This window comes from Lotus japonicus, chromosome 1 (assembly GCF_012489685.1).
Source record: "Lotus japonicus ecotype B-129 chromosome 1, LjGifu_v1.2".
Taxonomy (NCBI): Eukaryota; Viridiplantae; Streptophyta; class Magnoliopsida; order Fabales; family Fabaceae; genus Lotus; species Lotus japonicus.
In genome coordinates this window covers 95,923,461-95,948,776 of record NC_080041.1, presented here as the reverse complement: position 1 = coordinate 95,948,776, position 25,316 = coordinate 95,923,461, and the positions used below count along the sequence as shown (strand labels likewise).

At 40.2% G+C, this 25,316-nt stretch overlaps 3 protein-coding genes across 3 annotated transcripts; 2 read left to right on the top strand and 1 right to left on the bottom strand.

The window, feature by feature from the left end:
- Positions 1–7,764: 7,764 nt before the first annotated feature.
- Positions 7,765–8,631, bottom strand: LOC130732274 (uncharacterized). Its single transcript, XM_057584359.1, has 2 exons — positions 8,245–8,631; positions 7,765–8,129 (listed from the first exon to the last, which is right to left on the bottom strand). Exons 1-2 carry the CDS (start codon positions 8,542–8,544, stop codon positions 7,824–7,826), a joined length of 606 nt encoding a protein of 201 aa, XP_057440342.1. The 5' UTR covers positions 8,545–8,631; the 3' UTR covers positions 7,765–7,823.
- Positions 8,632–17,396: 8,765 nt separating this feature from the next.
- On the top strand, positions 17,397–18,219 carry LOC130732272 (uncharacterized). Its single transcript, XM_057584358.1, has 2 exons — positions 17,397–17,773; positions 17,983–18,219. Exons 1-2 carry the CDS (start codon positions 17,448–17,450, stop codon positions 17,987–17,989), a joined length of 333 nt encoding a protein of 110 aa, XP_057440341.1. The 5' UTR covers positions 17,397–17,447; the 3' UTR covers positions 17,990–18,219.
- LOC130713350 (uncharacterized) lies at positions 18,048–20,762 on the top strand. Its single transcript, XM_057563124.1, has one exon. The coding sequence runs from the start codon at positions 18,048–18,050 to the stop codon at positions 20,760–20,762; it is 2,715 nt and encodes a 904-aa protein (XP_057419107.1).
- The last annotated feature ends 4,554 nt before the right edge of the window (positions 20,763–25,316 follow it).

The following is a 25,316-nucleotide window of genomic DNA, read 5'->3' as shown; positions in this document are numbered from 1 at the left end:
GGCTGCTCTCAGACTTTCTCATTGAAAGCAACTTGGTGCAAGATTTGATCAATGCTGGTTGCACAGAGGATTTGAGCACAATTGTCAGTGATGTCTTCACTGCAAACTCCTTGAAGAAGATGGGCTTAATCCAGAAGAAGATTGCTCCTGCTCATGAAGACACATCTTCTGAGATCAGAGGAAGAAGAATGCCTCTGAATGACTACCCTCTGTGGACCCAAGCGGACAATCCTGACGCCATCAGATGCTATGTTGAAGATCTAAGGGCTCAAGGATTCGAAATTGACCTTGATGATTTCGTCAGCAGACTACCACCAGCTCCAGAGTTTCCTTCTCCTCCCAAGAGGAAAGCTCAGAGGAAGATGGTTCTGGACGAATCTTCTGAGGAATCTGATGTCCCTCTGGTCAAGAAGACGAAGAGAAATCCTGATGATGGTGATGATGATGATAGTGAGGATGGTCCTCCAAAGAAGAAGCAGAAGAAGGTCAGAATCGTGGTGAAGCCTACTCGGGTGGAACCAGCTGCTGCAGTGGTCAGAAGGACTGAACCTCCTGCCAGAGTGACTCGATCATCAGCACATTCAAGTAAGCCTGCACTTGCTTCTGATGATGATTTGAATTTATTTGATGCACTTCCTATTTCTGCCTTGCTTCAACACTCCTCAAATCCCCTCACTCCTATTCCTGAATCCCAACCAGCCGCACAAACCACCTCTCCACCACATTCCCCACGATCCTCCTTCTTTCAACCTTCTCCTACCGAAGCACCTCTCTGGAATTTGCTTCAGAACCCAACCTCTAGGTCAGAAGATCCAACCTCTCTCCTTACCATTCCGTACGACCCATTATCTTCTGAACCCATCATCCATGACCAACCAGAGCCCAACCAAACAGAACCACAACCCAGAACGTCTGATCACTCTGCTCCCAGAGCATCAGCACGTCCTGCTGTCAGAACCACAGATACAGACTCTTCAACCGCCTTTACACCTGTATCCTTCCCAACCAATGCTATTGACTCTCCTCCCTCCAATACCTCTGAATCAATTAGGAAATTCATGGAGGTTAGAAAAGAGAAGGTGTCTGCCTTGGAAGAGTATTACCTTACCTGTCCAAGCCCTAGGAGATATCCTGGCCCTAGACCTGAACGTCTAGTTGACCCAGATGAACCTATCTTGGCCAATCCTATCCAAGAGGCAGACCCCTTAGTTCAACAAGCTCACCCTGTCCCTGACCAACAAGAGCCCATTCAACCAGACCCTGAACCTGAACAATCAGTGTCTAACCAATCCTCGGTTAGATCACCTCACCCTCTGGTTGACACTTCAGACCCTCACCTTGGAACCTCTGAACCCAATGCTCCCATGATTAACATTGGTTCTCCACAAGGTGCCTCTGAAGCTCATAGCAGCAATCACCCAGCCTCTCCTGAACCCAACCTCTCCATAATTCCCTATACTCACCTTCAACCCACATCTCTCTCTGAGTGCATCAATATCTTCTATCATGAAGCCTCTTTGAGGCTCCGCAATGTGCACGGTCAGACTGATCTCAGTGAGAATGCTGAAAATGTGGCTGATGAGTGGAACAATCTGAGCACTTGCTAGTGGCTCAAGTTCCAATTATGATGCAGCTCCTGCATGCAGAGGGCAGTCAGAGCATTGAGGCTGCAAAGCAAAGGCTTGCTAGGAGGGTGGCTCTTCATGAACTAGAACAGAGAAATAAGCTTCTTGAAGCTATTGAAGAAGCCAAGAGAAAGAAAGAACAAGCAGAAGAAGCTGCACGTCAAGCAGCAGCTCAGGCTGAACAAGCCAGACTTGAGGCAGAGCGTCTTGAAGCTGAGGCTGAGGCAGAGCGACTTGCACCGGTTGTGTTTACTCCTGCTGCTTCTGCTTCCATTCCAGATCCTCAAGCTGCTCAGAATGTTCCTTCTAGTTCTTCTCAGCCAAGCTCTTCCAGACTCGACATCATGGAACAACGTCTTGACACTCATGAATCCATGCTGATTGAGATGAAGCAAATGATGATGGAACTTCTGCGACGCACTGACAAACCTTAGTTTTAGGATCTCTTCTTTTTCTTTCTTTTTATCTAACGTTGTTTTATTTAAACTCTGTTTCCTTTTTATTTATTTATTCTCTTTTGTTCGTTTGTGATTATATATGCATATATATCTATATACTTATGTCACATATGCTTGCCAAACTTGTTTTATTCATAATTGTTCTATGTTTACATCATATTTCTTTACATCATATAAATCTAGAATGGAGGATCCCTCCTCATTCTTCTGCACTCCTGGCGCTGCTCTGACCTATTCTTCTCCAGACGCTCCAGTACATGCTGGATGTTGTTGAGTCTGACCTTTAGCTCATATTTCTCCAGAATCTCTTCTGAAGTCCTGAGCTTCTCTTCCAAGATTTCTTTTTCTTCCAGCAGCTTGAGTTCAAGCCGGCTGAGTTCTTGCACCTCCTCCACGAAGGCAAGAAATTCCTTCAGGTCTCTCTCCAACTCTGGACGCAGGTCCTCTTCCAGCAGTGTCCGTGTCAGCTCCGCGATGGTAGTTTCACCCTCTGGATGCCTGATGTTCAGGAACAAGTCCTCTTCAAAGGCCTTCTTCCTCAGCTCTTCTAGTGCTACGTTGTATGATGCCATTCTTCTTTAATGAAACTTGTTCGAGGTGTGAAGCTTACCTTTCTCTTCAACGCTTTATATAGGCTTCACTTTCTCTCTGAAAGTTAATGCTCTTATGGTTTCTCGAGGTTAAGTTCTTGGTAACTGACCCTTCTATTTACTCACTTGACCGGTGGTAAACGTTCATCCCTTGCATTATCTCTTCTATTTATTTTCGCCTAACTCTGATTCTTACATCGTTTTCATTTTCTTTTAAACTTAGACCTTCTCTAAGGGGGAGTACCTTGTACTTCAAGCTAAGTTTTTCACACCCCAAGCTTTTTGCTTATGACAAAAAGGGGGAGTAAACCCAGTTTTTGATTTGTAAGATGTGTTAGTGTGGCTTATTTTTCTTTTGGAGATTTTAAGAGTTCCACCTTCATGACCATAGATGTGTCGCTGGGCAAATACAAGGAATACATTTCACTTCTTCTGAAGTGATTCTAAGTTGACTCTGATACCCAAGACTCTGATCACTTATGCGCTCTGATTATTCGTTTTTCATCTATGTCATAAGCTTTTCACTCTGAACTCTTATATTTTTTAGCTCAGAATCTAGACTTTACTAACGTTTTCATCAAGTATTAGATTCAGGGGGAGCTAAGCTCAGAATCAAGCAGTGACTTGAATTCAGAATGAGCAAGATAAACTATTCACATCAGGATAAGTCTTATTCTATATCTCTAAACTCTGAGTGAATTCAGTTTAATGTTTAAGAATTGTTCATCAAAAATCTTAGTTTTGTCATCATCAAAAAGGGGGAGATTGTAAGATCAAGTTTTGATCTAGTAGTACAACTCTATGTTTTGATGATTACAAGTTAACCTTTTGATATGAACAATTGTGGTACTCTAACGTGTTTTTCTGAGTGTGCTATTTACAGGCTCTGACCTCAACTCAATCTCACACAAATCAGAAGCACTGTGTATAAAGGGTAACCCAAGCAACGCTTTCACATTCACCATGTTCAGTATGAACAGTGGAAAAGCTTCAGAAGTTCTGAAGCTATACAAACTCTGATGTGGACTCAGTCGCTAGAAGCTCTGAAGATCCAGAAGTTCTCATAACCAAGAAACACTAAAGGTTCAGATGTTCTGATGGTGTAGAAGACTCTGAAGATCCAGAAGCTGAATAGTGGAAACTCTGAAGTCCAGAAGCAAGAAACTCTGAAGGCCATGTTCTTCCCTCTGAGTTCAGAATCAGAAGATACAATGGTCAGAGGATCTGTGCTTTCCCTCTGACTCTGATCAACCGGCTTCACAAGTTCCAATATGAAGTATTCCCCTGATCAGAAGTCTCCTAGGTTAAAAGGTCAAGTCGCTATCCAAGTACAAAAGCAAGTGTACCTTCCTGACGACCTACCTAACGTTCTCAGCCACAGCAGAAGCTGGATTTTCCAGAACTGCCCTCCAACGGTAGCATTTCCCATGCAACGCTCAACCCTAATCCTTGGAGTATATATAGAGGCTGAAGATTGAAAGAAGCGGCTAAGAAACTAAGAAAAAGAAATACACACGCGCAAGACATATTCAAAATATTCTAAGCCTTCTTTCATCTGAAATTCATTGAGTTTACAATTAGCTTTTTAGAAGCAAATCTCTTGTAAACAATTCTTTGATAAACAGTTTGTTTAGTTCCTTTAGGAGATCAAGGTTGATCGGATCCTAGAGAAGACTAAGAGAGTGAATCTTAGTGTGAGCTAAGTCAGTGTAATTGTTAGTCACTTGTAGGTTTCAAGTGCAGTTGTAACTCTTACCTGATTAGTGGATTGCCTTCATTCTAAGAAGGAAGAAATCACCTTAACGGGTGGACTGGAGTAGCTTGAGTGATTTATCAAGTGAACCAGGATAAAATCCTTGTGTGCTTTTCTATCTCTTATCTTTAGCACTTAAGTTCTCGAAAGATTTGTCAAAATCTTTAAGGTGGAAGTTTTGTTCTGAAAACGTTATTCAAACCCCCCCCTTTCTACCGTTTTTCATACCTTCAACACTCCTCACTAACACTCCACTCACTCACTTCACTTCACTTCTTATTTTTGAATCTTTATATTCATAACACTTCTACTTTTACTTATATATTTATTTATTTTTCCATTATATTCCTCTTCAGTCAATCTTTCATTTATCCTCTCTTTTCTTTTCTTCTCTCCATTACTATCTTCTACATGTACTCACTTAATCACTCTACGCAAACGAAAACTCAATGGTTAACGCTCTCTACATACTAATTAAACAACAACTCAACAAGCATAACTAACAAACCATACTTGCATCATACACACTATGTGCATATGCAGTGAATGCCACCACTACTATGTCGTTACTCTTCTACTCCGAAGTAGTAAAACCCATTCATTAACTCATGAGTGCTGGGCTCATTGACTATACACAACCACACAACTTCATAACGCGGCTCGGGAACATAGGAACCAACTCTGGTGCACTCTCTTTACCGAGCAATGATTACCACATTAGCTTTCAGTTGGGACGATGCAGTCTCTCATGCCCTTTCCACTCCACTAGCCGATACACACAGATCCCAAATCAATGGCCTAGTGTTGAGCCATACCATTTGTCCATAGGAAATCCCATATAAAAGCCTCAGGTATTGTTGGGAATTGGCTCATTAGGAAAATCTGGGGCCCACAGATTTTATTTTGAGGCCAAATATTCAGTTTATTAGGATTTGATTTAACGAGGAACACAATCCCGGAAATCAAGATTCATGAGCTGATCAGTTGATCTTCACGAGGGTTTGAGAATCCGCCTCGGTGGAGATTGTTGGGATTGACTCATTATCTTATCTAGGGGTGCACGCGGGTTGGATTGGGCGGTTTTTCAGGCTAAATAGAACCCGAACCGATCAAAATTGATTGGGTTGGGTTGGTTCGGATTTCTTGATTTTACACCTTCGGATCCGATCCGATCCAACCCGACATTGTTCGGATTGGTTCGGATGGATTGATTGGATCGCAATTAAAATAATATTAAATCTGAAATATTTTATAAAAATGGAAAAAATATTAAAATTTCTTTAAAAACCTCAAAACATGATATACTAAAGTGAAGAGTAAGACTGAAGAGTAAAAAGTGAAAATGATGAAGATGAATTGTGAGATTAGGGTTAGTAAAATTTAATTTTACTATTTATATTTAGTATTTACTTGGGACTTGGGAGGGAAAAAATATATAATTTTATATATAATATAATAATATATATATCCGGGTGGTCGGGTTGGGTTGGATGGATTTTTCTGGAACCCGTAATCCGATCTGAACATGGTCGGATTGAAGCAAATCCATCCAATTAAATCCGATTGTCCGATCCAACCCGGTATTTTCTCTTCGGATCGGATTGGGTCGGGCGGGTTCGTCGGATTTGCCCGACCATGTGCACCCCTATCTTATCAGTTATTTGAATTTGATTTAAGGGGATTGTAATGTGGGTGTAGAGAGATTCTATCTTATCATATAGTTTTAGATAAGACTCTATCTTATCTTATAGGTTTAGATAAGATTATATCTTATCGGTTAAGATTATCTTATCTTGTAATACTAGAGTTAGTAGTGTCTTATAAATAGATAAGGTCTCTAACCCTAAAAGTGTGCTAGTGTGCACCAGGTGTGTGCGGAGTGCGCCACAATTGGGCGATGTGCAAGTGCGCCGCTATTCAGTGGTGTGCGAGGGTACACAACAATTGAGCAGTTGAGAGAAACTGCTATTGCAGATGTGTGAGACAATTAGGCAGTTGAGAGAAATTGCTATTGTAAACACAATTGATTATTGAGAATCAATAAAGGGAGCTATAGCTACTCTATAACCGCAGAGGTAGGCACAATTTGCCGAACCGCGTGACCAAAGTTTATGTGTGGTTAATTCGTGCTTTCTCGCTCTATCGTACTGTCTGAATCGAGTTGTGCATTTCTTTACTCAACAGGTATCTCAAGCATTCATGCCGGGTGCACACCGGTTTCCAGGTGCGCTCCTACTCCTTATTCCCCTTTATACCCTCTGCTCTGCTACACCACACGGAGCCTACTTTTCACAAAAACCCAAATTAAACATACTTCGGTTAACCTATGGTAATATGCAAGGTACAAATTGCATTTTACAGAATGAACAGGACACGTTTTGCTTTCTTTAAAACCATCACAGCAGGTCAGGCAAATTATTTATTTTTTAAACAATGTGGGAAAACAAGCCAAGGAAAACAAATTCAGACTTAATTTGGGTGTTGGCTTCCGTGGTTCACTCAAAAAGTGAATCACGGTGGTTCACTTTAATCAGAGCGGTTGGATATAATATTAAATTATTCAACGATCCAGATTAAGAACACAAAAATGTTGAAATGGCCAAAACACCCCCGCCTTGTTCTCTCCACTCCTTCTGAAAAACATAGCCTCCACCGTTGAACCACCTCCGCATACTGCTCCTCCACCACCAACTCTCATCCTCCTCAGATCCTCCTTCTCTCCCTCCCCCTTCCCCTCCATCGAGCCCCTTCTTTCCCTACCTCCAGACCCAACATCGTGTATCTCCTCTATTTAGCCTCCTTCAACCTCTGATTCAAGCCCCAACCAGGGGTCTCCTGTTTTTGTTTGGAGTGGAGCTGAATTTTTTTATGTTTTATTTATTTATTTTCTAGTTCACCTTCATCTGGCCACTGTTCACCTTCTATGCTTTATCTGGGTTCATTTACTTCATCTTATCATCTAGGTTCTTGAAGATTTTTGAAAAAAAAAATTCAGCAATTGATCCAGAGTTGTAAAATGGTGAAACTTTTTGTTTTCTTGCCTTGTCTTAATTAGGTTGAGAAGAACAGGAGATGATTTGGTAGTTGCAGACTTGTGCGGCGGTGGTTTCTTGCTCTGTGCGGTGGTGGTGCGTGAACAGAGTTGGTAGTGGTTGTGTGGCAAAGTTTTAGTCATAGAAGATAGGTATTAAGTGAATATTACAATTTGAGAGGGGTATTTTAAGACATTTGCCATAATTTTTTGTGTGAACCACGGTGGTTCAATTTGCAAATGAACCACCGAAGACATCCTTAATTTGCAACCTTATTAATTTATACTGCAAAGAAAACAAGCCAGGTAAAAAGAGAAAATTTAAAATCCATGATCTATGAAGAGACCAACAAATCTGTGAATGAATCAAAGTGAACACCTATATACTAGAGATTTACCTATTTTATTCCATGCATACCTTCCCAAGTAATCCCAATAATTATAATCAAAATAAGAAAACAGATCATAAACTAAAACTACTATTGCCACCGCCACTAAAAGCAATGCTGCTAATTTAGTAACCTTTGCTATATTGAATTTCTTGAACAGAAGAGAAGCAACACAAAACCCCACTGAAGCAACCATCAAAATCCTCTTCTGATCTCTCTTGCTGATAGACTGAGCCAGAAATGCCAGAAAACCCACAACCCAGAAACCAAAATGAATTGCATCCTGCAATTACATTGGTGGAATTGAATGAAGAGAAAAAAGTATTTACACATTGGAAACTCAAATATGAATATCAAACAGAAGCACACACTATCAATTTGATGAAGTAGATTTTGACCTTTGGATATGAAAGATTTGATATTGAATCTGAAGCAACGTTGGGTCGTGTTTTGGGCAATCGAGGTCTGAATTTGCGGATGATTTTCATGAATTTGGAGGTGATGGAACCTCTTCTCTGTTTGGGCTCTGAACTGATTCTGAAGACGGATTTATGAAGCTTGAGGAGAATGGAGAAGCGGAAGAAGGAGAGTTTCCAAGTGAGTGGGTAGGTTGCAGCCACGAATCTGAGTCTAAAGTTGAAAGTGTTGGCTCTTGCGGTAATGCGGATTCTCCATGATTGCTCTCTCTCGGCTTCCATTTAAAACCCAGTGTTTCGGAGGAGTGTAGAGCTAGCCGTTAGAGGTTTCAGTTTTGGTTGGGGGAAAGTGCATACAAAAATAGGGATAAATATTTAACTTTGAGCAATGTCTGATTTTAGTCCTTAAATGACTCAACTTTTGAAAGTAGTCCCAACGGTTAGGATAACAGTTGGCTTTCACCCGTCTGAGAAGTGGCTCCGACCAACTTGCCAAGATGTGCGACAGCGCTGACGTGGCACACTTATATGTAATTTTTAATTAATATTTAAATTTTAGTTTAAACCCCGTCATCCATCATCTTGAACATCTTCATCCATCATCTTCAACATATTATTCATCATCATCTTTAACATCTTACTAAATCAATCCCTAACTAACTAAATTAATTTAATTCCTATAAAATCAATTCACTCATCTTCATCATCTCCACCTTCAACATCTTCACCACCATCTTGATCATCTCCATCTTCATCATCCCTCAAAAACTTAAAAGGTACAGAGAGCTTCGATGCACAATTGAAGAGATGAGGAAAGGTATAAAGTTCTCAAATGCATGATTGAAGATATTTCATGAGCTTCTAGAAGGTCCTCACTGTAAGATCAAGGTTTGATCAGTGGTTGCATCTCTATATTTTGATGATTACATTTAAGGTTTGTGATGATGAACAATTGTGGTACCCTAACGTTTGTCTTTTTTAGATGTGACAAACAGGTTCTGAATCTGACCCAAGCTTATTCATTCAGAGGAAGAAGAACCAAGGGTTACGAAAAAGAGAGCTCTTTAGCTTACCATGTTCGTTATGAACAGTGGCAAATCCTTCAGAAGTTCTGAAGATAGAAGCTCTCAGGAAGTTCTGAAGAACCGGAGTCAGAAGTTCTGAAGACCAGATGTTCCAGTGGAACGGTCCAGAAGTAGAAGATTCAAGTTCCGAAGACGTGAAAGAAGTTGGGATCTGAAGACCCAAGTTTTTCTAGCTCTGACGTTCAGAAGTTCGGAGGAACTTGTTCAGAAGCAGAAGTTGCAAGGTCAGAGGATCCAAGCCTCCATCTGACTGTGATCAGAAGCTTCACCAACGTTCATATGAAGCTCTCCAGATCTCAAGTCAGCGGGTGAAAGGGCAGGTCACTGTCATAGTACAGATAGTACAAGTCTCAGTCTGTCCGCCACCTACCTCGTGCAGCCTAGCAGTCTGATATTACAGGATTGACACTCCAACGGACAAAACCCCAGCAACGGCTACATCATATGCCTTGGAGTATTTAAAGGCTGAAGATAGAAGAAAGAAGCTGAGAAACTTTGCTGAAAACATTCAACTTATTCGAACAATCTCTTAGCATTATTTCTTCACTGTTCTTAAACATCTGAGTTTACTATTAGCTTTTCAGAAGCACTTCTTGTAAACCCGAAATCTTTTACATTACTTTGTAAAGTTCCTTAAGAGACCAAGGTTGGTCGGATCTTGAGGGGACTGAATCAAGGTTGATTCAGTGTTTAGCTAGTCTTAAGAGGATCGGTAGATCAGCTTCTTAAGAGGATACTAGTGAGAAAATCAGTGTATTGTTAGTCACTTGGCAGGTAGCAAAGTGCAGTTGTAACACTCATTGATTCTAGAGAATTGCCTTCATTTGAAGAAGGAAGAAATCACCTTCACGGGTGAACTGGATTAGCTTGAGCTTTTATCTCAAGTGAACCAGGATAAAATTAAGCAGTTCTACCCTTGCAGTTTAGGGAAATCAGTTACTGCTAATGAACCAATCGATACAAGGAATGTCGGTTTAAAGCAAGCTTCTATACGATCAATAGAAGCAAACCACCAACGCCAACGACTTGTAAATGCTTTAAACACGAGGAAATGTGGGTAGTGGAGGGTACTTGTTAATTGTCGTAAGTTGGCCGAATTTATCTCTATAAATAGAGGAAAAGTCATTTGTACAAACACACAACTCAAAAAATCTATCAAATCTACAAATATCAAGTATTTACTCTTTTCCTTTACTTTTCAGTCTTTTAATTCATTTACAGTCTTTCAACCCTTTAAATTGTAGTCATTTACTTCAGCCTTTATATTTGCTGCTTTAAGTCTTTATCCATTTTAGTTCATAACTTTACCTTAGTCACAACTTTATAATAGTGATCACTAAGAGCTTTTTGGAGTGTCTTAGAAACCTGTATTAAAAAAATAAAATTTCTTCCTCAAGAAATTGTTTGATGAGAGAATCATCACGAGAATCTGTGACTAAAATATGGAGCTTCTTTGTAACGTACATTTGAGTGTGTACAATACACATCCAAATGTGCATGAAATAGCTAATGTAAATAGTTCATGACATATTTATAAGCTTTTTTGAGTTTATTTTCATACATTACTCATATTAGTTTATAAATAAGCGCTTATAGAAATATATTATGAGTTGATTTCAATAAAATTTTCAAAATAACTTATGGATTACATGGGTGTATTCCAATAAATGCTTAAGCCCTCTTAAGCAAAGATACCCAAAATTTATACTAAATTATATGAATTCCATCAATTTCGGACCAATGTTCTAATTAATTAATAAGATTCGAGTTATGATACATTTACACTCCACTTTTTATTATTATTCACTTTCACTCATTTTTTCTTCTCATTTCTTTTTCTACTGTTTCTATCACATTACTTATCATATCACTTATTTCTCTTATATGTCTCTAAATGTATCAAAATGAAGAAGTGTAAAACTTAACTCATAAGATTTACATTAACTCGTCCATTAACAAAGTGTAGAAAATAGTATCAAAAGTGTTTTAGTGTAGAAATATGAAAAGATGCTGAAGATATATACAAGGCTAATATTATTTTTTTGTTCAAAGATACAAGGCTAGTATATCATTCTCACCAAGTCACCATGGTAGAATCCGCGATATGATGATAGACCCTCATTTGGGCTTTTAGTTGCTAGGCCCAAGAGCATTTTGGATTCACACATTTTAATTAGTAATGATCTTTAGTATTTTTATTTTAGCTTCGTTTCAAGAATATTCTAGTTACTTAGATTATATCACTTGTATGGTTCACTGTTATTGAGAATATTAACCAAAAACTTGATGCATTGCAAACATGGATTGATACAATTAGCTTAAGATTTCAGGTTTAACTCTTATTTTCTCATAGATTGAGGGTTCAAATTCATCTAAGGTTAGTAAAATCTCAATTGGTGGGCAACCTTCGTTGAGAAAACCCACTAACACTACTATTTAGGAGTGGTCCTCTGCAGACCTCTCTAGCATATCAGCTCCTCCGCATGTTACCGACGTGCTACCTGATAGTTTGAAAGTGTTTTCTCTCTGTTTTACCATTTTTTAACGCATTCTTCTTCCTTAACTTTAAATTTTAGAGTTCTTGGTGTTCATACTAGGCAGTGTCATCTTCCTATCCGCGACTAGGGCTGCACATGGGTTGAGTTGGATGGATTTTCAGGCTAATCAAGACCCGAACCGATCAAAACTGTTTGGGTTGGGTTGAGTTGGATTTCGTGAATTTTCATCTGCGAACCCGAACCAACCAAATCCGACAATCTTCGGGTTGATTTGGATGGATTGATCGGATCGCTATATTAAAATAAAAATAAATCTGAAATAATGAAAAATATTAAAAAACAAGTATTTCAAGTCTCTAACATGCAATTATATCATAAGTTCATAACTATCGTTTACACACATCTATACAACAACACATAACTAAACTAGTACTTCAAATCTTTAAATATGACAAGTAATTACAAACAAATTAGTCTCCTAAAAATCACACAAATAGTATGACTCCAAGTCTCCATAAATTACATACCCTACTAGTAGGTTAGGTAAAAATTAAAATTATTAAAAATATATATTAAATAATATATTATTATTATATGATTGGATTTCGGGTTGGGTTTGATGGAATATTATGAAATTCGATATTCGATCCAAAGATGATTGGATCGTAATAAAATCCATCCGATTGACCCGTTTGCCCAATCCAACCCGTATTTTTACTATTGGATCGGATTGGGTTGGATGGATTCATTGGGTTGACCCGGCCATATGCACCCCAAACCGCGATGATAATAGAAAAGCACCCTTATTATCCAACATTAAACATTTTATGTGTAACACAAGCACAATATTTTTCTCTTATTAAAAAAATAAGGTTGGTCATATCATTGTTATGAACTACTTCCTCCGTTCCTATATATAAGTCACAAATAACTAATTCTCTTAGATTAAAAAAAGTAGTTACTAGTTGTTAATTGCATATAATTTCAACCTATTGTTGGACATTTCGATTGGAATTTATACTGGGTTCAACCTTCGAAGTCGAAAGTGAAGGGAATCAAGGAAATTTATCAAGTGTTCAACGACTTCGAATGTAAAGTACTGTTTTTCGAGATACGGAGAGTTCCATATGAGAAGCCGGTTTGTCTTTGAAAGATGATTCACGAGGGACACGTATAGAATAGAAAGACACGTGTAGGACGAAGCTATGTTCAGAAGACACTTGTAATAGTTGTATTAATTGACCGTTAGAAGTCAGTTACATTTTAAGTCTATAAATAGCAGGTTTGTAGAAAGAATAGGGGTTCACAATCTTTACTCGAAAACTCTCAAGTGCTTACAACCGATCACAATGATTACAAGCCAAGTTAGAGTGAAAAAGTAGGGATTCGTGTAACACTTTGCATCTTATAGTTCATTATTATTATTCAGATTCAGAAAGTTCATTTATGTTTTTATCATTTAAGTCGAATTTATTCGTTTTGTTTCTAATTTGTTATTAAATTTCTTTAGTTTTGAGTGACTAAATTTAATTTATTTTCACCAAAGAACCCAAGAGGACTCGAATCCAGTCCCAGATTGATCTTTGGATTCTTTATTTGTGTTTACCAAAATTTGGTGTAAACAAATTGGCACGCCCGGTGGGACCTCTTTGTGAAAATAGTTGTTGAATTCGGTTATCATTCAAACTTACTTAACCCACGTTTATGCGTTTAAGAAGGGGAAGACTAGTAAGTATGGCGAATGGTAGATCGAGACGTGGTAATTCCCCTCCCGCGAATACTGGACCTTCGGCAAATCAAACCGGAAATCCCGGTGCTGGAGTGAATGTTGAGGGAAATGCCTTGAACTCTGGAACGGCACAGGCAACAACGACCAATGTGGCCGAAAATGTTATACCTGTGGTGACGCAAGCGGCTACAGTGCCCTCTCCGACGACTCCAGTCGTATCACAAATGGTTGCTGGGGCATCTCGCCCTCAACCGGTGAACATGCCGGTGAATCCGCCATTTGGGATGCCTCCAGGGTTAATGGCTGGAGTAGGGACATTTCCTGCCGTATATTCAGATAACGTAATGTCAGTCGGATCCCCGAGGAATCAACACCAGGCTTCGGCCTCCAATGTTGGGGGTCGAAATAATATTTATCCTCAGGGGATGGCAGGGGCGAGTGTCAACCATTTAGGGACTTCGTTGACAAATACCTCTGTTAACGTATTGAGGCAACAAATGGATGATAGTAACCACGAAATGGTGAATATGTTGGCCCAACAAATAGGAACTGTGTTTAATCCTTTAATCCAAAACACAAATGAGTCGTATCAGCAGTTGACGAGACAGATGGGTCGAATTGCTGACGCTTTTGGAGTCCCTCGAAACGAGGTGGCGAATCCTGTGGGGGCAGCGACGAATAATGCTGTCGAAATGAATGCGGTTCCTCAGAATGTTCCGCTTCAAGCAAATGCCGAAGTGGCGGCAGTGCAAGGTCGAAATCAATTGGATAACCTTGGTGGCCAAATGCCTCTGAACATTGAAAATCCTATCTTAATAAATCGAAATATGGATGCAGATAGGGTAGTCGAGAGAGTTAGACAAAATAACGTTGGGGGGCATCAAAATATAGCAGGCATAGTCGAACAGTTATTGAACCAACATGGATTCAATGTGGGTTATGCAAATCGACCCCATTTTGCTTCGGCTTTCTCCGAATTCGTCCTTCAAACAGAATTGCCTAGAGGATGGAAAGTCCCTAAGTTCACCAAGTTTTCGGGGGATACTGGAGAGTCGACAGTCGAACATATCGCTAGGTACCAAATAGAAGCAGGGGATATAGCAAATAATGAGAACCTGAAGATGAAATATTTTCCGAGTTCTCTGACTAAAAATGCTTTTACTTGGTTTACTACTTTGTTGCCTAATTCAATCCATAATTGGGCTCAGTTAGAGAGAGTTTTTCACGAACAGTTCTTCAGGGGTGAGTCGAAAGTCAGTCTGAAGGAATTGGCCAGCGTGAAAAGAAAATTCAAAGAAACCATAGATGATTACTTGAATAGGTTCAGACAAATGAAGTCGAAGTGCTTCACTCAGGTCCCAGAACATGAGTTAGTCGAAATGGCGGCTGGCGGCCTAGACTACTCAATTCGTAAGAAGATAGATACCCAACATCTTAGGGACATGGCTCAATTGGCTGACAGGGTCAGACAGATTGAAAATTTGAAACTCGAAAAAGAAAAATTTAATAGAGTTCCCAAGAAGGGTAAAGTCGCGTTCGTCGAAAGTTGCGAATATGAAGTCGATTATGACTCTTATCCAGGCAACTGTGATGATATCGAACAGCAGGAGGTTGATGTGGCCGAATTGGTATCAGGACCTCCTTATGTTTGTAGGATGTTAAAACCCTATGAATCTAAAAATGCGGAAACAAACAAAGGTGTTGGTAAATTTCCTGTGAAAGCGTATAATTTTGATGTTACCAAAAGCGACGCGATTTATGATATTATGTTAAAAGATGGTCAAATTAAAGTATCTCCTGATAAAAAAGAAGTACCTTTCGACCAAAGGAAAGGAAAAAAGTTTTGCAAGTTTCATAATGTATTCAGTCACTGGACTAATAATTGTGTACGTTTCAGGGATCTGGTGCAAACTGCAATCAAAGAAGGACGGCTCAAGTTCGAAGAAAAGGATAAGGCTGCTATGAAGATTGATTCTGACCCAATGCAAATTGGCAACGCCAATTACGTCGAGCCAGCCGGGATAATGATGGTTGAGTTGTCTGATTTGAATCAGGTTGCTACTGGAGGAGATGATATCGAAGCTGTGGGGCCTACTCCAAGGATGGAGAAGGTCGAATTGTCTGAAGAGGGAATGGATGCTCCTTCCGTGGAAGAAGAGGTCGAAACCGCTAAGAAGGTGGTTTACCCTCGGTCGGAGGAAAGCCTGCTGGAATTCCTGCAGCGTTGCCAAAAGTCTTACTCTGAAGTGATGTTGTGCCCAAGGTGCAGTGTCGTATTTGACAAGGTGGCTGCTCAAGCTATAGAAGATGCTGAAATCAAGAAACGCCGCGCAGTAATACCGAAAAGGCCTCCTAGTTTTGGGTCCAGAGGACGAGCTGATTCTCCCTTCATAAGGGGAAGGGGATCCTTTGGGTTCGGAAGAGGGCGTGGTCGAACTTATATGCCACCAAGTCGAGTTCCGTTCAACAAGTGGATGGCAAGGAGTCAGGCGCCTCACCCTAAGGTTAAGGTGGTCGAATTGGGAAGTGGGTCTGCTTATATGGATAATTCTCGAAATCATAAGAATTATACCTATGTCCCAAGGCCGTATCTAGGTCGAAACCCAATGACAAAAACTCAGTGGAGGCGTCACCAGAGGGAGAAAGCCTTCGAGGCAGGCCAATCCAGTTCTGAGAGGCCAGTCAAGTACCAACTTTTGGGCCAAAGTGGTGGGGCTCCTATGGTTCCTATTCAGGTGATTAAGCAGAGTATGAAGAATGCTGGGAATTGGGTGACTACTAACCAGGCAAAAGGGAAAGAGAAACAGTCTGAAGATGTCGAAATGAAGGACAACTTTGAAATGTTGGAGTCTGAGTTTGAGTCCATGTGCAGCTTAGTCTCGATCCTTCCAGAAGAGTTCGATGTGAAAACTGAAATCACTGATGATGAAGAGGATTACTACGTCGAGGAGGATGATGACAATCCACTGTGCTATTATGTGATGACTAAAGGAGGAGTCGAAGATGATTGTGCCGTTTTCAAGAAACCAGATATGGAGATGAAGAAGCATTTGAAATCGCTTTTTGTGTGGGCCCGCATTGAAGGAGTAGGCGTCAATAAAGTCTTGGTTGATGGCGGGGCCGCCATAAATTTGATGCCAAAGTTTCTGCTTAAGAAGATTGGGAAATCTGTCGAGGATTTGCAACCTCATAACATGATGTTGACTGATTACGAGGGAAAAACTTCTAAGTCTTTGGGAATGTTATTGGTGGACACCACAATTGGTACTGTTTCTCGACCTACTCTGTTCGTGGTAGTGCCATCGAAAGCAAACTACAATCTGTTGCTAGGACGAGAATGGATTCATGGGGTAGGGGCTGTGCCGTCCTCCCTTCATCAAAAGCTGTCAATTTGGAGGCCAGATGGGGTGGTCGAAAATGTTGATGCTGACCAGAGTTACTACAAAGCTGAAGTGGAGTTTGTTGACCGAAAGAATTTCGAGAAGCGGATGGCAAACATCGCTCCGTATGAATCAGAAGGAAAATAACACATGGAAGGTTCCACTAGTTATGCAATGAATCTTCACCCGGAGTACGGATTTCTTTGGAATAAAAACTTTCGTGCTCGGAATGCCACTGGAGAGTGGCAAATCGTCGAATTAGATGATTGAGTCGAGCGTAGCTCGAATATCGGCCTATGCGGCCGAGATAAGAATAAAGACGGCCTTGGAGGCCGAACAATATATAGGAACGGCAAAGGAAGCCGAATATGAAGAAATTTGCAAACCGGAGGAGTGCCTAGACTTGGATCATTTTAATGAAGACAGATCAGAACCGGTTCTTGATTGTATATATGATGATGAACCCCTTGGATTCGAGCAATCTTTAGATCCCATGTTAAAAATGCAGGCTCAGGATCCTTTGGAGGAGGTTGATTTAGGAGATGGGACCAAGAAAAGGCCGACGTATGTAAGTTCGTTGATCGATTCGGGTTTTAAGAATCGGATTGTTAGTTTGTTGCAGGAATACAAAGATTGCTTTGCATGGGATTATGACGAAATGCCGGGTTTAAGCCGGGAGTTAGTGGAGTTGAAGTTACCAATTCGGCCTGGTAGGAAACCAGTGAAGCAAGCCCCAAGGAGATTCGCCCCGGAGGTGTTCTCAAAGATAAAAGAGGAAGTGGAGCGCTTACTTGGAGCAAAGTTCATACGAACAGCCAGGTATGTCGATTGGTTAGCTAATGTAGTTCCTGTACTTAAGAAAAATGGTAAAATGAGGGTTTGCATAGATTATAGAGATTTAAATTCGGCTACGCCGAAAGATGAATATCCCATGCCTGTGGCCGAAATGATGGTAGATTCTGCCGCAGGAAATGAATATTTAAGTTTACTGGATGGATATTCAGGGTATAACCAAATTTACATTGCAGAGGATGATGTGTCGAAGACTGCATTTCGGTGTCCAGGGGCACTAGGAACATATGAATGGGTGGTGATGCCGTTCGGTCTTAAAAATGCCGGTGCAACTTATCAGAGGGTAATGAACACTATCTTTCATGAATATATTGAGAAATTTATGCAAGTGTATATCGATGATATTGTAGTAAAGTCGAAATCTCAGGATGTTCATATCGAACATCTTAAGTTGTCATTTGAAAAAATGAGAAAGTACGGCTTGAAAATGAACCCACTCAAGTGTGCCTTTGGTGTAATTGCAGGACAATTTCTGGGATTCATTGTTCATAAGAAGGGCATTGAAATCGACCAGAACAAGGCGAAAGCAATCTTCGATACTCAACCACCGTCGAATAAAAAACAGTTACAATCTTTGTTGGGCAAAGTCAATTTCTTGAGAAGGTTTATCATGGATCTAAGCGGGAAAACCAAGGTATTCTCCACATTGCTTCGACTCAAGAAAGAACAAGAGTTTCAATGGATGGAAGAACATCAGAAGGCGTTCGAGGAAATAAAAGCCAGCTTAACAACGGCACCAGTCATGGCTCCTCTCATTCGTGGAAAACCAATGAAACTCTACATTTCGGCATCAGAGGAAACTATTGGCAGTGTGTTGGCTCAAGATGATGAAGATGGAATCGAAAGGGCTATATATTATTTGAGCCGAATCCTTAATGATGCCGAAACTAGATATAGTTTAGTAGAAAAATTGTGTTTATGTTTGTATTTTTCATGTACTAAACTTAAGTACTATATTAAACCTATTGATGTAACTGTTATTTCCCATTATGATATAATAAAGCATATGCTGTTCAAGCTCATTCTTCATAGTCGAATTGGAAAGTGGGCGTTGGCCCTTACTGAGTTTTCTTTAAGTTATCAACATTTAAGGGCTATGAAAGGCCAAGTAATAGCTGATTTTTTGGTTGATCATAGTGGGTCGAAAGAACAGGAGACGGTGGTGACGTTGAAACCTTGGGAAATGTATTTCGATGGTTCGAGGCATAAGAAGGGGACCGGGATAGGTATCTTGATAATTTCACCCCAAGGAATCCCGACAAAAATTAAGTTGGGCATCGAAGGTGAGTGTTCGAATAATGAGACGGAGTATGAAGCTTTATTGATAGGGCTCGAAACGGCTCTAAACTTGGGGGCTAGAGAGCTCTTAATTCGTGGAGATTCAGAGTTGGTTATTAAGCAACTAACTGGTGAATACCAATGCGTTAGTGAGAATTTAATGAAATATCATTCGAAAGCAGTTAAAATGTTAAGAAGTTTTGATGAAGTCGAATTATGTCATATCCCTAGGATCGAGAATGCTGAAGCGAATGTTTTGGCACAAATTGCGTCAGGTTACCGGCTACCTCGGAAAAAGTTTAAAGAGCTAGTAAAGGTCAAAAGAAAGTTTATTCCTAGTTTTAAGGAAAGGAAAGTGGAGTTCGAGCAGGAGGTATTGGTCATTAGTAATTTGGATGACAGTGATTGGAGGAAACCTGTTGTGAAATACTTGCAAAACCCAAATGCACCAACAGATCGAAGAACAAAGTATCGAGCTCTAAGTTACTTGATTTTGGATGACGAATTGTTTAAAAAAGGGGTGAATGAAGTTTTACTAAAGTGCCTAAGTGAAGAAGAAGCGTTTCGAGCAGTCAAGGCCGTTCATGATGGTATGTGTGGGGCGCATCAGGCTGGCCATAAGATGAAGTGGACATTGTTTCGACAAGGAGTATATTGGCCAAATATGTTAAAAGATTGCATTGAATATGCCAAATCTTGCGCCGAATGTCAGAAGCATGCTGGCATCCAACATGTACCAGCAAGTGAGTTACATTCGATCGTGAAACCTTGGCCATTTAGGGGGTGGGCGTTGGATTTGATAGGTCAAATACATCCTTCTTCGTCTAAACAACATGACTATATAATAGTGGCTATCGATTATTTCACTAAATGGGTCGAGGCCATTCCGCTGAGAGGTGTCGACCAAGATACGGTTATTAGTTTTATTCAAGAACACATAGTATTTAGATATGGGATCCTTGAGACGTTAACTACTGACCAAGGGTCAGTATTTACTGGAAGGAAAATGGCTCAGTTTGCTGAGGATTTTGGAATAAAACTGTTAACTTCAACGCCATATTATGCTCAGGCGAATGGACAAGTCGAAGCAGCTAATAAAGTTTTAATTAACTTGGTTAAGAAACACATTATTCAAAAGCCGAGAAGGTGGCATGAAACTTTGAGTCAAGTTTTATGGGCTTATCGAAATTCGCCCAAAGAGGCCACTGGAGTAACTCCTTTTCGACTTACGTACGGGCATGAGTCAGTTTTACCGATCGAAATATGCTTACAGTCCGTTAGAATTCAAAGGCAATTCGAGATTCCATGTGATGATTATTGGAATATGATGTATGACGAGTTAATTGAATTGGACGAGGAAAGATTAAATGCTTTAGAAGTTATGATTCGACAAAAAGAACGAATTACTAAAAGTTATAATAAAAAAGTCAAGTCTAAGGCATTTAGCGTTGGAGACTTAGTTTGGAAAGTGATCCTTCCAATGGACAAAAAAGATCGAGCATACGGAAAATGGGCCCCTAAATGGGAAGGGCCATTTAAAGTGATCAAGTGTTATTCAAACAACGCGTATTCGATTGAGGAAATTGGAACGATTGCTCGAATATTGACGATAAATGGAAAATACTTAAAAAGGTTTAAGCCAGCGATTCATGAGATAAAAATCGATATAGAAATGTAGTGCATAAGCTGAAAATAAATATGGCGAAAACGCCATTAGAGAGTACATAGGGAAATAAAGTGGCACAGGCGCCATGTAAAAAAAAAAAAAAAATGATCAACAGAAATAAGAAGACTAAAATGGTGGAGTGGCTTTCATGGGAGCATATCGACCCTTGAGTTTCTTAAGTCGCTTGTCAACCTTCGCCTTCTTGTTTTGAAGCTCAGAAATTTCGCCTTCAAGCCGATTCTTGTCTTTCACGTGAGAAATGGCCTTGGCAGCAACTTCGGTTTTTTGTTTCTTGAACTTGGCCAGATTGGCTTTGAGGGATTTTTCCTGTTGTTGAAGTTCGGCAATCTGTTTCAAAATTTCATTCAGTTGCATTGAGTCAGCTTCTTCGAGTAATTTGATGGAATCCACTTCGGTTTTAGCTTGGTCGAATGATTCAGCTGCTTGTGTGCACTCAGTGAATTTGGAGGCTAAGTCTTGACCGACAAGTTTGGCTTGGTCAAGGGTCGAAAGTGATTCGTCAAGAAACTCTTGAAATTCTTGAATGCCCTTTTCTTGTTGATCAGTGAGGTCCTCATTGCCAAGGTCAGCGATAAGTTGCTTAATTTCTCGGCCTAAGTTAGGATTCGAGTTGAGGGCAGAGAATAAATCTTGCTCGAACGTAAGAGATCGCAGCTTGTTGATCATGGTGGTGGCAGTGTTCAGAGTGCTTGTGCCTTCGTTTTGCATAGATGATTCTTGGCTTCGACTGGTGCTAAGAGAGACTTGACCGCTGATGAGTTGCTTAAGGGCTAATACTGGGTCATCCATGGCAAGAGCGTCAAAGTCTTCGATAGGAATGGACTGAGGAGACTTCCTGCCAGCAACAGGGCTCGAAACCTTAAGGGCTTTTTCTTGGGTCTTCGAAACTTTGGCAATGGGTGAAGGGATAGGCTGACGGTCTTCGTCAGTATCTGACTTTTCGGCCGAAGCACCAAGGTCCTGCGTAAAGGACTCATTGTCAGATGAAACATAACTAACTATTTGACCAGAAGGATATTGAATTCGTAATGGTTGAAAGTTTAAAAAGTCATCAAGACTTTGGCAGTCAGAAGAACTGGAATCAGAAGAGTTCGAAGACAAATGGATTACTTGAGGAGGGGGCTTTGGTTTCGAGGAAGTGTCCTGAAGAAGAATGCAAAAGGTAAGTACAAAGATTAAGGAATAACGAAGAAAGGAGTGTTGAACGAAAAATACTTACTTGTTCTTGCTGAGTTTTGGTCGGAGAAGAAGCTCCCGAACTTTCGCTTTGAGAGGAGCCAGAATCTTCTTGGTCAGTTTCTGCTTGTTGCTCCTCTTGATTCGGCTCAGCCCCGGCACATTTCTTTGCAGAAGAGATCGGTGGATTCTCTTCGTTAATGTCCGAGGCTTTAGAGTTAGCATTGTCTTGTGCAGCTTCATCTGGATCGACAGTCTTGGAAGAAATGTTCTCGTCTTCAGGAATTGGGTCTACCTACAAAATATAAGGGAAGAAGATGAGTAAAAAAAAAAAAATAGGAAAATGAAATGAGAAGGATAGAAGATAAGATTACCAAAGTTCTTTCTGAGTCGTCCTTTTCGGATGAAATTCTTATTTTCTTTCGAGCATCCGAAGTCGAGCTTTGAGAACCTCTCTGTCGAGCCTGGAAAATATATAAGATATGGATTTGGAGTCGAATAAAGGGTAAAACAACGCATTAACGAATATACCTTAGGGATGTTCTTTTGTTGAACTGGAATGCCTGTTGAATTGTCGAAACCTTCGTCTTCCTTGCATGGAACCTTGGGTATTGGTTCGGCTGAAGGAAAAGGGGTATAAGTACGAGAGTAAAGGAAAAAGAACAAAAGTAAGACGAGTCTATCTAACCTTGATGAATTTGTGTAAGGACTTGGACGTGACATGAGTTAACATGAACGTGTCCGGGGTAGTTGTGCAAGAAATATTTAGTCGAAGTAACCCTTTTCGGAAGTGGTAAAAGACTTTGTATAAAACATTTGTATGTAAAATGGTCGAGCCACTTTGGGTAAATAACAGGTAAAGCCAAAGCCATGTCACTGGTAGGAAAAGCTGGAAATTTTGGACAATAATGTCGAAGAGTATAAACATATTTATCCACAAAAGGGGGAAAAAGTTTAATTTTTAAAACTTTGGCTTTGACCTTTTCTTTTAAAACTTCCGCCGCTTCCGAAAGGGTTAAATTCAATCGACCTGGAAGATAAACAGTTTTGAAGAATCTCTGAAATGACTGGATTTCTTTGATGAGCATACCTCGAGTTTTCTTTGTAGCCTTTTTCTGCACAGATTGAAGAGCTTCAGTCATCTTTCCAATACAAACTCCTAAGGTGGTCTGAATAGACTTGTAGTAGGTCGACCACCAAACTTCAAATTCTTTAGTGCAATAAAAGGATGGTTCGAAAGACAGAGGTTCAAGACGAAGAGCAGACGTCTTCTTGTCATAATAGTTGAGGGCTTCATAAAAAGAGTCGACATCTTTGTCGCAAAACCCTTCATTGCAAATGGCATCCTTTTTTGAGAAAAGAGGGATAGGAACGATTTGACATAGGCCGAATTGTCTAGCCACAAGTTGAGGCTGGTAACCCAACACGTTCACCTCAGATTTTTTGAAACCAAGGGGAAGAACTTGAGGTCGGAAAAATTCCCTCCAGATGCTAATACTTTCAAGCTGTTCGCCCGGAGATTCGCATGGGAAAGGTCGGACAAGCCATTTGGGACCAGTAGTTGGAGCAGCAAATGGAGCAAGGTCGGGAGTAAAAGAGGTCATTTCCATAAAAGCAGTAAAAAACTCACGGAAAGTGGTTTCTGGATCGACTTTATCTTTGGAAGGAGTCAAGCAATTAAGTCGAAAAGCAGCAATAGAAGTCGAGACATTTTGTGGACTTGGAGTTGAGAGTTTGGTCTCAAATATGGCATTTAGCCAAAGTTGAAGAAACCATAGAGGTCCAGCAAAAAGGATGTTTTTCTCGGCTCCAGAGGGCTTCTGAAGAGAAGTGATGGCTTGACTCAAAGAAAGGTAAAGTTCGCCTAATAAAACTTTACCTAAACAGACGTCGGTACCTTCGTGCAAAAGCTGAGCAAGAAGCACAAATTTCTGAGGAACTTGAAGAGACTTGGAACAAAGGAAGAAAGCAGAGAGTCAGAACAACAAGAAAGCTACATGTTCCGAGTCGGAAACATTTGCAGAGGTCTTGTCGTGGTTTCTCAGAATGAAGCTTTTGTAAGTTAGATGGTTATAGTCTAATTTGATTTCTTTCTTAACAGTCCGGTCGAATGTAAAAGAAGAACCTGTAGGTCGAAGACCGGCAATAGCAGCTACATCTAAGAGAGTAGGGGTAATCATTCCCTGAGGAGTATGAAAGGTATTGGTCGAACGCTCCCAAAAGAAGAAAGAACTGGCTAACATTGCTGGATGGTAGACAATTTTCGACCTGGATAATTGGATTATGTCAAAAATCCCTAAAGTTTTCCAGAAATCTCCTTTCACTTTCTCGACTTTGTTTAACCATTCAATGTAGGGATTCGTCTTCATTGGAGGTGAAGAACGGAAAGCTCGAGGGGGGTCACCTAAAAAGGACAGATTGTAGGAATCCCTAAAGGCCAAGATTTTCTCATCCGGTAAAGGTGAAGGAAAGAATGCAAATGCATTTCTTGGGAAAATAGTTTGGTAAGGTCCTAGATATGCATGCAACTTATCACCAATGGAGAAGGGAATAAGTACCTGGGAATTCCAGATCTTAATCTTTTCTTCTTCATTGGGAGGTTCTGGAACAAAGTTTCTCCCTTCAACTTCAATGGGTTTTAAAAGAGAAACCGCAGACGGAACCTGAGAAGAGGATGTGGAAGTCATGGTGGTGGCCGGCGAACTGGAAGATGATGATGATGCAATGATGGTGATGGTGAAAGCTCGCGTAAACCGAAATGGTTCCGGTAGAGCTTTGGAATATCAAGGAGTTGCAGGGTTTGGAAATGGGTTTTTTCAGAGAGAAAAGCTAGAGGTTGAAGAAGAAGTGAAGTGGAAAAGTTTTTTCCATCTATTTATAAGTCTAGATCTACAACAAGATGGACGGTTGAGATTGAAGCGGATGCCAAACTTTTGTTTAATAGAATTTATTTGTGATCCGTTTAAATTCTGAGTGGGGTATGGCAGTTTTCCTTGGAGAACGTGTCTGACATGATTAGACATTTATGATAGTGGAGTGTGGAAGTTACTAAAGGTTAAAAGAGACTTTTACTTGTCAGAAATGAAAAAGGGGAAAACTGACATATAGTATGTGGTCGAAATTAGGTAAGTCGAAAATATCATTTTTCTGATCGAACAAATGATATTTTGGGGGGCATCTGTTAATTGCATATAATTTCGACCTATTGTGGACATTTCGATTGGAATTTATACCGGGTTCAACCTTCGAAGTCGAAAGTGAAGGGAATCAAGGAAATTTATCAAGTGTTCAACGACTTCGACTGTAAAGTACTGTTTTTCGAGATACGGAGAGTTCCATATGAGAAGCCGGTTTGTCTTTGAAAGATGA